At 53.9% G+C, this 12,109-nt stretch overlaps 1 protein-coding gene across 2 annotated transcripts in view; it reads right to left on the reverse strand.

Moving 5' to 3' along the window:
- The window catches only part of FAM193A (family with sequence similarity 193 member A), a 104,300-nt gene that overhangs the window by 7,648 nt on the left and 84,543 nt on the right, over window positions 1-12,109 (reverse strand). For both annotated transcript variants that reach the window (XM_088454978.1, XM_088454977.1), the window contains 2 exons: window positions 7,058-7,340; window positions 612-798 (listed from right to left, as the gene is read on the reverse strand). In XM_088454978.1, the coding sequence (XP_088311104.1) occupies window positions 612-798; window positions 7,058-7,340 (470 nt within the window). The remainder of the gene's footprint in view (window positions 1-611; window positions 799-7,057; window positions 7,341-12,109) is intronic.

The following is a 12,109-nucleotide window of genomic DNA, read 5'->3' on the forward strand; positions in this document are numbered from 1 at the left end:
TACAGCAAGCGATACAGAGGTGTCCTTACACATAGTTGCCGACGTTGCGCCTTCCCAGTGAGGGATGTCCTGTGCGACTCGGCTTGCGAGGAGCGTAATTTTTCGCAATGCGATGTGAGTAAAACCACAAAAAATGAGACTGCACTGATTAATTTGGTGTGTGACACTTGTACATCTGTGTGCGACTGAGTCTTAATCAGTTGACGAAGTGCTACGATGTAGCAACCGCGGGGTTTTTTTCACGCCAAGCTCCGTTGCGCTGAGCCTGCGACTTGTGCACATTTAAAACGAATTCCCACGTGGTTAAAGTCGCAGCCCGGCGTCTATAGTCCAGATTGAGGGATATTTCTCTACGTCTGCAGTGCGAATAACACGCAAATGTAAAGAATAAGATGCTAAGCTACATCACTTGGCGCAGCTCAGTTGTGCTGCAAAGTGTATTAGACCACTGACTGTTCTCTGGGGTCCTGGAGAACCGATGACAGCAAATTGTGGGGCCATGGAGCATTACGCTGAAGGTGTTCTTACAATGGAAAAAGGAGACTATTGTAATGCAAACAATGCTCATGACTTGCACTTAAATATGCTACCGCACGTATTAATATCCTCACCCCTCCATGACCGAAGAACTCGCAGTAGCAGCAGTCACAGTATTTTCCCTCTTTCTGGTTAGTGGATGTGGACGTGCTGGAGCTGTGTTCTGAGCAGCTGTCCTCGTCCTGACTTTCCTCGCCGTCGTAGTGCTGGTGGTCATACGCCCCGTTGTTCTCACACCGATGACCCTCACAGTCAGGGTCGCTAGAATACAAAAGCATACGATTAGATACTACCGAGTACTAAAATAATATGAGATATGGTAAGAACTTACCCTTGTTATCTCTATTTCTACGAAGTCCATAGGGTTCCACAGGATACCTTGGGGTATAGGTGTGACGTCAGTCGCAGGGCACCAAAGAGTTAAGCTTTCAGCCTCCCAGGATGCACTAGGTCCCCCTCCTATACCCCGCCCCCGGGCCAAGGCACCTCAGTTAGTTACCAAGCCATAGGCCGGAGGAGGAGAAGGAAGAGAGAGAACAAAGATCTGGACACATACAAGAATCACATTCTCACCAGAGGGAGACGGAAAACCGGTGACCAGAGCAAAGCCCATCTGCAGCACAGGTGCGACAGGGCGGGAGTCCTGTGGCACCCTATGGACTTCGTAGAAATAGAGATAACAAGGGTAAGTTCTTACCATATCTCATATTTTCTACTTCAGGGTCCATAGGGTATCCACAGGATACCTTGGGGATGTCCCAAAGCAGTATCCTTTAAGGGTGGGGACGCTCCTGTGCAGAAAGGAGAATCCGCCGCCCGAAGGAAGCATCCTGAGAGGCGAAGGTGTCAAACCTGTAATACCTCACGAAGGTATGGACAGAAGACCACGTAGCAGCCTTGCAGATCTGAACTGCCGAGGCACCACGTCGAGCTGCCCACGAAGGACCCACAGACCTAGTGGAATGAGCCTTCAGAGAAGGAGGGACCGGTAGGCCTTCATGAAGATAAGCTTCAGAAATAGCCATACGGATCCAGGCTGCCAAAGTTTGCTTTGAAGCAGGCCAACCCTTTTTACAGAAGCCATAGAGGACAACAAAGCGTCCGACTTCCTAAACAAAGAAGTGCGGTCAACATAAGTCCTTAAGGCCCGCACAACATCCAAAGAGGCCTCACCCACGGAAAGACCCGGTGAGTTAAAGGCCGGAACAACTATTTCCTCGTTAACATGAAACTGGGAAACAACTTTGGGAAGAAACTCGGGCCGAGTGCGGAGCACTGCCCTGTTCCCATGAAAAACCAAGAAAGGGGGTCTACAAGAAAGAGCCCCTAACTCAGAAACACGTCTGGCTGAAGCAACGGCCAGAAGGAAAACAGTCTTAGCTGTTAGCCATTTAATATCCACTGAGCCCAGTGGTTCAAACGGCGGTCCTTGGAGAGCCCTCAGGACCACAGCCAAATCCCAAGGCGCCACAGGTGGAACAAAGGGCGGCTGAATACGGAGAACACCTTGCATAAAGGTGCGCACATCCGGGATTGTAGCAATCCTACGGTGAAACCAGACAGATAGGGCCGAAACCTGTACCTTCAAAGAAGCAAGGCGAAGCCCATGATCTAGTCCCGCTTGCAGGAAGGCGAGAATCCGAGACAGACGAAACTCCCGCGGTGCATAACCTCTCGGTCGACACCACTGGAAGAACGTATGCCACACGCGATGGTATATCCTCGCGGAAGACGGTTTCCGAGCTCGTAACATGGTACGCACCACAGAGCTGGAAAACCCCCAGGACCTCAGCATGGCCGTCTCAACAGCCACGCCGCCAAAGACAGCCGAGTCAGGTCCGGGTGAAGACAAGGACCCTGAGACAGAAGGTCCGGTCGTAGCGGCAACCGCAGAGGACTGTCCACGGACAGACCCTGAAGGTCTGAGAACCAGTGCCGTCTGGGCCACGCGGGAGCTATCAACAGGAGCGTCCCTCCTTCCTGTTTGAATTTCCGGATTACCCGTGGAAGAAGGGAGACCGGAGGGAACAGGTATGCGAACCTGAACGTCCACCGGACGGACAGAGCATCCACCAGAGACGCCCCTTCGTCTCTTGTGCGAGACCCGTACACCGGCAACTTGTTGTTGTGCCGGGACGCCATGAGGTCGATTTCTGGAAGACCCCACCTGTCCACCAGTAGTTGAAAAACGTCCGGGTGCAGGGACCATTCCCCTGGATGAACGTCCTGGCGACTTAGAAAGTCCGCCTCCCAATTTAGCACTCCCGGGATGAAGACCGCTGATATGGCCGGAAGATTGCGCTCCGCCCAAACCAGGATCCGAGAGACCTCTACGAGAGCCGCCCGACTGCGAGTTCCTCCTTGCCTGTTTATGTAGGCCACGGTGGTAGCATTGTCCGACTGGACCTGCACCGGGTGACCCTGGAGAAACCGCTGTGCCTGCAGGAGAGCATTGAAGACCGCACGGAGTTCCAAGATATTTATTGGAAGCTCCGCTTCTGTCGGTGTCCACCTGCCCTGGAGCAAGTGTGGACCCGAAACTGCTCCCCAGCCCCGAAGACTGGCGTCCGTTGTCAACAGGACCCAATTTGGAACCCAGAACGGACGTCCCTTGTTGAGGTGGGTCGTCTTTAACCACCACGCAAGGGACAGGCGAACCTCCGGGGTGAGCACAATCGTCTGGAACTTCAGAGACTGAGGCAGCCCGTTCCACTTGGACAGGATCAGGTGCTGCAGAGGTCTGGAGTGAAACTGGGCGTATTCCACCATGTCGAACACCGACACCATGGAGCCCAGTAACCTCATCGCCGAGTGTAAGGACACCCGGCGGCTGTGCAGACAACTGCGCACCCTTGACTGTAAAGCAGAGATCTTGTCCTCCGTCACGAAGATCCTTTGCTGTCCCGAGTCCAATAAGGCTCCAAGATGCAGAATCCTCCGAGACGGGATTAGAGTGGACTTCTGCCAGTTGATTAGCCAGCCGTGCCGTTGCAGCAGTGCAATGGTCAGGTCCAAGTGGTGTAACAGGAGCTCTGGAGATCCTGCCAACAATAACAGGTCGTCCAAGTACGGCAACATGCGGACTCCTTGCAGCCGCAGAGAAGCCGCCATGACCGCCATAGCGTCCTGTATGTCCAATGACACCATGTAGTCACCAGGTTCCAGCGCCAGAATGATGGACCGTAGGGTCTCCATCCGAAACTTCGGGACCCGCAAAGACTTGTTGAGTGCTTTGAGGTTGAGAATCGGACGATATGACCCATTGGGTTTCTGTACCAAAAATAGATTTGAATAGAAACCCTGGCCCCTCTGGGAGAATGGAACAGGCACTATAACTCCAGCCTAGAGCATAGTGTGCAATACCTTCCGCAGCTCCGTAGCCTTGTTCCGGTCTGATGGTAGACCCGTGGTGAAGAATCGAGCCGGGGGTCTGTGCCGGAAGGAGAGGGCGTACCCGTGAGAGACCACCTCCAGAACCCAAGTGTCTGTCGTAGTGAACGACCAACACCGGGAGAACTGCAGCAGGTGGCCTCCCACCCTGGGATCCCCCAAGGGGAGACCCGGACAGTCAGGCCGCAGGCTTGTCATCTGGCTTGGGGGCCGGACGTCTGGTACTCCATGCCTGTTTCCGGGGCTTGACCGATTTCTTAGGGCCAGCCTGTCGAGGAAACGACTGTGGTTTGGGCCTGCCCTGGGCCCTAGATGACCGAAAGGACGATGGTCCAGAACCAGAAGGAGCAGCGGCCGACGGGAGACAAGCAGATTTGGCTGCCGCCAGCGTGGCCACAATCTTATCCAGATCCGGACCGAAGAGAACTTCTCCGGTAAACGGCAACGCTTCCAGACCTTTCTTGGATCTGCGTCCGCCTTCCAGGATCGCAGCCACAAGGTGCGACGAGCAGCTACCGCTGCTGAAGAAATTCTAGACACCAGAGTACTAATGTCTAGAGCCGCCTCGTTGATGTAGGTGGCCGAATCACGGAGATTGCCAATCAACTCCGCCTGTTCGGCCGGACAGTCGGATTCAAAAGAAGCCTCTAATGAATCCGCCCAGCGCTCCATCGCTCTGGCAACCCAGCAAATGGCCATAGCCGGCCGTGCTGCCCCCCCTGCAAGGGAATAAGCGGACTTCAGGCAGATTTCTACCTTGCGGTCCGTAGCATCCTTAAGGGAGGACATGGATGGCATCGGCAATGTGGCACTACGGACAAGACGGGTCACGTGAGAATCCACCTGTGGAGGGGATTCACACTTAGCAAAATAATTATCCGCGAACGGATAAGCCACCGCCAGGCGTTTCTGCGGCTGGTATCTTTTGCCAGGTTGTTTCCACGCCTCCTCTAAATGGTCCACCAACTGACCCGAAAGAGGAAAGACTGTGGCATCGCCCTTCACATCTTTGAAAAAGGGATACTTAGATTTAGCCGCTGGGGGAACTTCGTCCTCAATCACCAAGGCTGTGCGGACCGCCCGAATAAGTCCAGGAATATATACTTTGGACTTAGCATCAGCGTCCTTAGTATGGAAAGGTTCCTGATCGTAAGGATCCAGAATCTCCCCATCATCAGACGTCCCTTCGTCATCCTCATAAGGAGCGGACAGAGACGCCACCGGCCTTTTATGAGGCCGCATCACAGACTCCCCTTGCAACACATCCGACAAGTGCTGTACAGAACTCGTCAGGGAGTTAACCCACGCTGGCTCCTGAGAACCCAGGAGCGGGGAAATAGGGAGACTGTGGGGTACCACCAATTGTCGTGGGAACCCCTGCATGGGTGACGACACCACAGACTGCTGGGACAAACCCATCGGAGTAAACGCGGGCTGCGGAGCTAACTGGCCCACTAAAGCTGTTAACGCCTGAGCGAAACAAGCCCAGGGCGGCTCCTGTACCGGTGCTGTAACCGTAATAGGCCGCGCCATGGACAAACACTGCCGGCAAAGGCCCTCCGCGCTACCCTCCCCCTCCGCTAACGGTACTTTGCACGTGGTACACTGTAGCCGGAGGGGAAAATCACTTTCAGACATGATGGCACCACGTATGTGACCTCTCTCACCAATTAAGTATTAAATAGGCGAGAGACCACCCTGCAGCACCGCACCGCAAGGGCTTTAGCAGAAAGAACAGGGACAGTAGTAAAGCTGACAGTTTAGATGAAGAAAAGATTACAGGCAGCAGCGCTAGCACAGTCACATACAATGCAGAGAAATAACAATTCCTGCACTAACAGCGCTGATCACTCAACTACACAGACACAGGGCCTGGTAGGACACAGCGCTGCATACACAGACCTGACCACAGCGGAGGAGAGGTATGCGGGGGGACCCAGACCACGATGCTTCCGTCCAGCGCTTCCAGCAGCGTTCACCATGCGTTCTGGAGAAGATGGCCGCCGAGGAGCAGAGAGGAGGCTGGCCTGGGGGAGGAGCGCTGCCACAGGACCAGTCGGCAGCATGCAGAGAGGGCTGTGTGCAGCGGGGGAGGCGCCGGCTGTGAGACAGGGAAGGCGCGCTCCCCTGGCATGCATTTAACCCCTGGGACGCCGCAGCGCTACCGCTCTGCTGCGGTCCGCTGTCCCAGGGGGTAGTGGAAGCGCAGGTTGGTCGCCTGGCTCCACGCTGCAGCCAGTCCCCAGGGAGCCCCCTGCCTGGGGACTTAGGACCATGTGATCAGCGGGGACCCACCGCGGGACCCCGCTGCTTACCTCTGTCCCCCTTGAATCCGGCCATGGTCCGGAGCATCTGGGGTCACCGCTAGCTGTGACCCCAGACGCCCACCAGCATCCCCGGATCAGTACCGGCGTTCTGGTACCGGCGGGGTGTAGGGAAGACAGCATGGACGTCAGGACTGACTGTCCATGCTGTACATCCAGTTGTGCAGCCACAGCTGCATGAAGAATAAGCTTCAGGGGCTCTTCTAGCCCCCACTCCAACAGGTGCACCCGACTCCGGCCGGGCACCAAACTAAACTGAGGTGCCTTGGCCCGGGGGCGGGGTATAGGAGGGGGACCTAGTGCATCCTGGGAGGCTGAAAGCTTAACTCTTTGGTGCCCTGCGACTGACGTCACACCTATACCCCAAGGTATCCTGTGGATACCCTATGGACCCTGAAGTAGAAAAGGAAAATATTAATAGCAGACTGAGTAAATCCTGGAAGGAGCACTAAGTGTGCGGTCCACAATAAAGGTTAGTGAATAGATGAATAGATCTGTGCACCATCACTCACCTGCCGACACTGGGAGGAGCATTAAGTACAGAGGGTAATAAACAGATGACCAGTGCACCACCACACTTACGCAGACACTGGGAGGAGCATTAAGTACAGAGGGTAATAAACAGATGACCAGTGCACCACCACACTTACGCAGACACTGGGAGAAGCACAAAGTGTGCTGTCTACTATAAAAATTAGTGAATAGATAACCTGTGCACCCACTCACCTGCAGATACTGGGAGGAGCACCAAGTGTGCTGTCTACAACAGAGGTTAGTGAATAGATAACCCGTGCACCGTCACTCACCTGCAGACACTAGGAGGAGCACTAAGTGTGCTGTCTGTAGTAGACGTTGGCGGTGGAGCAGTAGACGGACAGAAACCTAGATGTGGATCCACAAAACCAGGAGCGGTGGCAGCTGTCTTGGGAAAGGGTTGAGCAGTTATATTTGGGAGGTGTGGAGTGGAGGCTGTAGAGTGTGTACCAGGGGAAAGGGAAGGAAGAGTTGCTAAACTTGTAGGACTGTTTCTTGGAGCAACTGGTGTAGAAGGATGCCTATGGTCTTCCTTGATGTTGTGAAATACATCCCCTGAAATGTATATGAGAAAAAGTTAAAATTAAAAGTTAAAAAAAAAAAAAAAAAGCGCATAGAAGAGCTACCTAATTGCCGACTACCCACTAGAAATGTTGCTGTGCTTCTTGATATTATTTGAATCGTTCACAAAAGATATGCAGTTATGTGGACTGAACTACTATTGATCAGCATGAGGCTTATAAACTCACTAAGAACTACTAACATGTTTGTGGCATGTAATAAAGACCGCAATTAAGGCGCTAACCAACAATAATTTAAATGCAGCCAATGAATTTCACTGAGCGATGAGGCACAACCAGATGTTTGCAAGTACATGCACTGGCGTCACTAGAGGGACGCGGACTGCGAGGGGTGTCACCCACCAAGAAAGTGACCCCAAAATGCAGACTCCACCTTAGTGACAGGGAGCCGAGGCATGCACTGTGATATTAGTGTGCAGCTGGCAGTGCAGGGAGAGTCTCCGGGCAGTGATTGCAAATATGCGCTATAGCACGGATTTTACCTGGGTAAAGAAGGTGGGGACTCATACAAAAAATATGAGATATGGTAAGAACTTACCTTTGTTATCTCTATTTCTACGAAGTCCATAGGGTTCCACAGAGTACCTTGGGGTATAGGTGTGACGTCAGTCATCGGGCACCATAGAGTTAAGCTTTCAGCCTCCCAGGATGCACTAGGGTCCCCCTCCTATACCCCGCCCCCGAGCCAAGGCATCTCAGTTTTGTACCAAGCCATAGGCCGGAGGAGGAGAAAGAAGATAGAGAAAAAAGATCTGGATACACACAAGAATCACATTCTCACCAGAGGGAGACGGAAAAACCGGTGACCAGAGTAAAGCCCATCTGCAGCACAGGTGCAACAGGGCGGGAGTCCTGTGGAACCCTATGGACTTCGTAGAAATAGAGATAACAAAGGTAAGTTCTTACCATATCTCATATTTTCTACTTCAGGGTCCATAGGGTATCCACAGGATACCTTGGGGATGTCCCAAAGCAGTATCCTTTAAGGGTGGGGACGCTCCTTTGCTGAAAGGAGAATCCGCCGCCCGAAGGAAGCAGCCTGAGAGGCGAAGGTGTCAAACCTGTAATACCTCACGAATGTATGGACAGAGGACCACGTAGCAGCCTTGCAGATCTGGACTGCAGAGGCACCACGTCGAGCTGCCCACGAAGGACCCACAAACCTAGTGGAATGAGCCTTCAGAGAAGGAGGAACCGGCAGACCTTCATGAAGATAAGCTTCAGAAATAGCCATACGGATCCAGGCTGCTAAAGTTTGCTTTGAAGCAGGCCAACCCTTTTTATAGAAGCCATAGAGGACAAACAAGGCGTCCGACTTCCTAAACGAAGAAGTGCGGTCAACATAAGTCCTTAAGGCCCACACTACATCCAAAGTGGCCTCACCCACTGAAAGGCCAGGTGAGTTAAAGGCCGGAACAACTATTTCCTCGTTAACATGAAACTGGCAAACAACTTTGGGAAGAAATTCAGGACGAGTGCGTAGCACTGCCCTGTTCGCATGAAAAATCAAGAAAGGGGGTCTACAAGAAAGAGCCCCTAAATCAGAAACACGTCTGGCCGAAGCTATGGCCAGAAGGAAAACAGTCTTAGCTGTTAGCCATTTAAGATCCACTGAGCCCTGTGGTTCAAACGGCAGTCCCTGGAGAGCCCTCTGGACCACAGCCAAATCCCAAGGCGCCACAGGTGGAACAAAGGGTGGCTTAATGCGTAGAACACCTTGCTGCATAAAGGTGCGCACATCCTACGGTGAAACCAGACAGGGCCGAAACCTGTACCTTCAAAGAAGCAAGGCGAAGCCAATGATCTAGTCCCACTTGTAGGAAAGCGAGAATCCGAGAGACGAAACTCCCGCGGTGTATAACCTCTCGGTCGACACCACTGGAAGAACGTATGCCACACGCGATGGTATATCCTCGCGGAAGACGGTTTCCGAGCTCGTAACATGGTACGCACTACAGAGCTGAAAAACCCCCTGGACCTTAACATGGCTGTCTCAACAGCCACGCCGTCAAAGACAGCCGAGTCAGGTCCAGGTGAAGACAAGGACCCTGCGACAGAAGGTCCGGTCGTAGCGGCAACCGCAGAGGACTGTCTACGGACAGACCCTGAAGGTCTGAGAACCAGTGCCGTCTGGGCCACGCGGGAGCTATCAACAGGAGCGTCCCTCCTTCCTGTTTGAATTTCCGGATTACCCGTGGAAGAAGGGAAACCGGAGGAAACGGGTAAGCGAACTGGAACGTCCACCGGACGGACAGAGCATCCATCAGAGAAGCCTTTTCGTCTCTTGTGCGAGACCCGTACACCGGCAACTTGTTGTTGTGCCGGGACACCATGAGGTCGATCTCTGGAAGACCCCACTTGTCCACCAGCAGTTGAAAAACGTCCGGGTGCAGGGACCATTCCACCGGATGAACATCCTGGCGACTGAGAAAGTCCGCCTCCCAATTTAGCACTCCCGGGATTAAGACAGCTGATATGGCCGGAAGATTGCGCTCCGCCCATACCAGGATCCGAGACACCTCTACGAGAGCCGCCCGACTTCGGGTTCCTCCTTGCCGGTTTATGTAGGCCACGGTGGTAGCGTTGTCCGACTGGACCTGCACTGGGCAACCCTGGAGAACCCGATGTGCCTGCTGGAGAGCATTGAAGACTGCTCGGAGTTGCAAGATATTTATTGGAAGCTCTGCTTCTGTCGGAGTCCACCTGCCCTGGAACAAGTGTGGACCCGAAACTGCTCCCCAGCCCCGAAGACTGGCGTCCATTGTCAACAGGACCCAATTCGGTACCCAGAACGGACGACCCTTGTTGAGATGGGTTGTCTGCAACCACCAGGCAAGGGACAGACGAACCTCCGGGGTGAGCACTATCGTCTGGGATTTTAAAGACTGAGGCAGTCCGTTCCATTTGGACAGGATTAGCTGCTGCAGAGGTCTGGAGTGAAACTGGGCATATTCCACCATGTCGAACACCGACACCATGGAGCCCAGTAACCTCATTGCAGAGTGTAGAGACACCCGGCGGCTGTGCAGACAACTGCGCACCCTCGACTGTAAGGCAAAGATCTTTTCCCCCGTAACAAAGATCCTTTGCTGACCCGAGTCCAATAAGGCTCCGAGGTGCAGAATCCGCTGAGATGGGATTAGAGTGGACTTCTGCCAGTTTATCAGCCAGCCATGCCTGTGCAGTAAGGCAATGGTCAGGTCCAGGTGACGCAGAAGGAGTTCCAGCGATACTGCCACTAAGAGAAGGTCGTCCAAGTACGGCAACATGCGGACTCCCTGCAGCCGCAGAGAAGCCGCCATAACCGCCATCACCTTGGTGAACACATGCGGTGCTGTCGCCAGGCCAAAAGGTAACGCCCGAAACTGAAAGTGGTCGCTGCGGATTGCAAACCTGAGGAACTGTTGATGGCGCAAAAGAATAAGGACATGCAGGTTAGCGTCCTGTATGTCCAATGGCACCATGTAGTCCCCAGGTTCCAGCGCCAGAATGATGGACTGTAGGGTCTCCATCCGAAACTTCGGCACCCGCAAAGACTTGAGAGCTTTGAGGTTGAGAATCGGACGATACGACCCATTGGGTTTCTGCACCAAAAACAGATTGGAATAGAAACCCTGGCCCCTCTGGGAGAATGGAACAGGCAGTATAACTCCAGCCTGGAGCATAGTGTGCAAGACCTTCCGCAGCTCCGTGGCCTTGTTCCGGTCTGATGGTAGACCCGTGGTGAAAAATCGAGCCGGGGGTCTGTGCCGGAAAGAGAGGGCATACCCGTGGGAGACCACCTCGAGAACCCAAGTGTCTGTCGTGGTGACCGACCAACACCGGGCGAACTGCCGCAGGCGGCCTCCCACCTTGGGATCCCCCAAAGGGAGGCCCGGGCCGTCAGGCCGCAGGCTTGTCATTTGGCTTAGGGGCCGGACGTCTGGCACTCCAGGCCTGCTTCCGGGGCTTGGCAGATTTCTTGGGGCCAGCCTGTCGGGGAAAAGACAGTGGTTTGGGCCTGCCCTGGGCCCTATAAGACCGAAAGGACGATGGCCCTGAACCTGAAGGGACAGCAGCCGACGGGAGACATGCCGATTTAGCTTCCGCCAGTGTGGCTACAATCTTGTCCAGATCTGGACCGAAGAGAACTTCTCCGTTAAAGGGCAACGCCTCCAAACCCTTTTTGGAATCAGCATCCGCCTTCCAGGATCGCAACCACAAGGTGCGACGAGCAGCCACCGCTGCCGAAAAAATCCGAGACACCAGGGTACTAATGTCTAAGGCCGCCTCGTTGATATAAGTGGCCGAATCACGGAGATTACCAATCAACTCCGCCTGCTCAGCCAGAATCGAAGGACACCTCCAACGTATCCGCCCAGCGCTCCATAGCTCTGGCAACCCAGCAAATGGCCATAGCCGGCCTGCCCCCCCCCCGCAAGTGAATAAGCGGACTTCAGGCAGATCTCCACCTTGCGGTCCGTAGCATTCTTAAGGGAGGACATGGATGGCATTGGTAATGTGGCACTACGGACAAGACGTGTCACATGAGAATCCACCTGTGGAGGGGATTCCCACTTAGCAAAATAATTATCCGCGAACGTATAAGCCACCACCAGACGCCTCTGCGGCTTGTATCGCTTGCCAGGCTGTTTCCACGCCTCCTCTAAATGGTCCACCAACTGACCCGAAAGAGGAAAGACTGTGGCGTCACCCTTCACATCCTTAAAAAAGGCATACTTGGATTTAGCCACTGGGGGAACT

This window comes from Taudactylus pleione, unplaced genomic scaffold (assembly GCF_031769625.1).
Source record: "Taudactylus pleione unplaced genomic scaffold, aTauple2 ptg000638l, whole genome shotgun sequence".
NCBI classification, from domain to species: domain Eukaryota; kingdom Metazoa; phylum Chordata; class Amphibia; order Anura; family Myobatrachidae; genus Taudactylus; species Taudactylus pleione.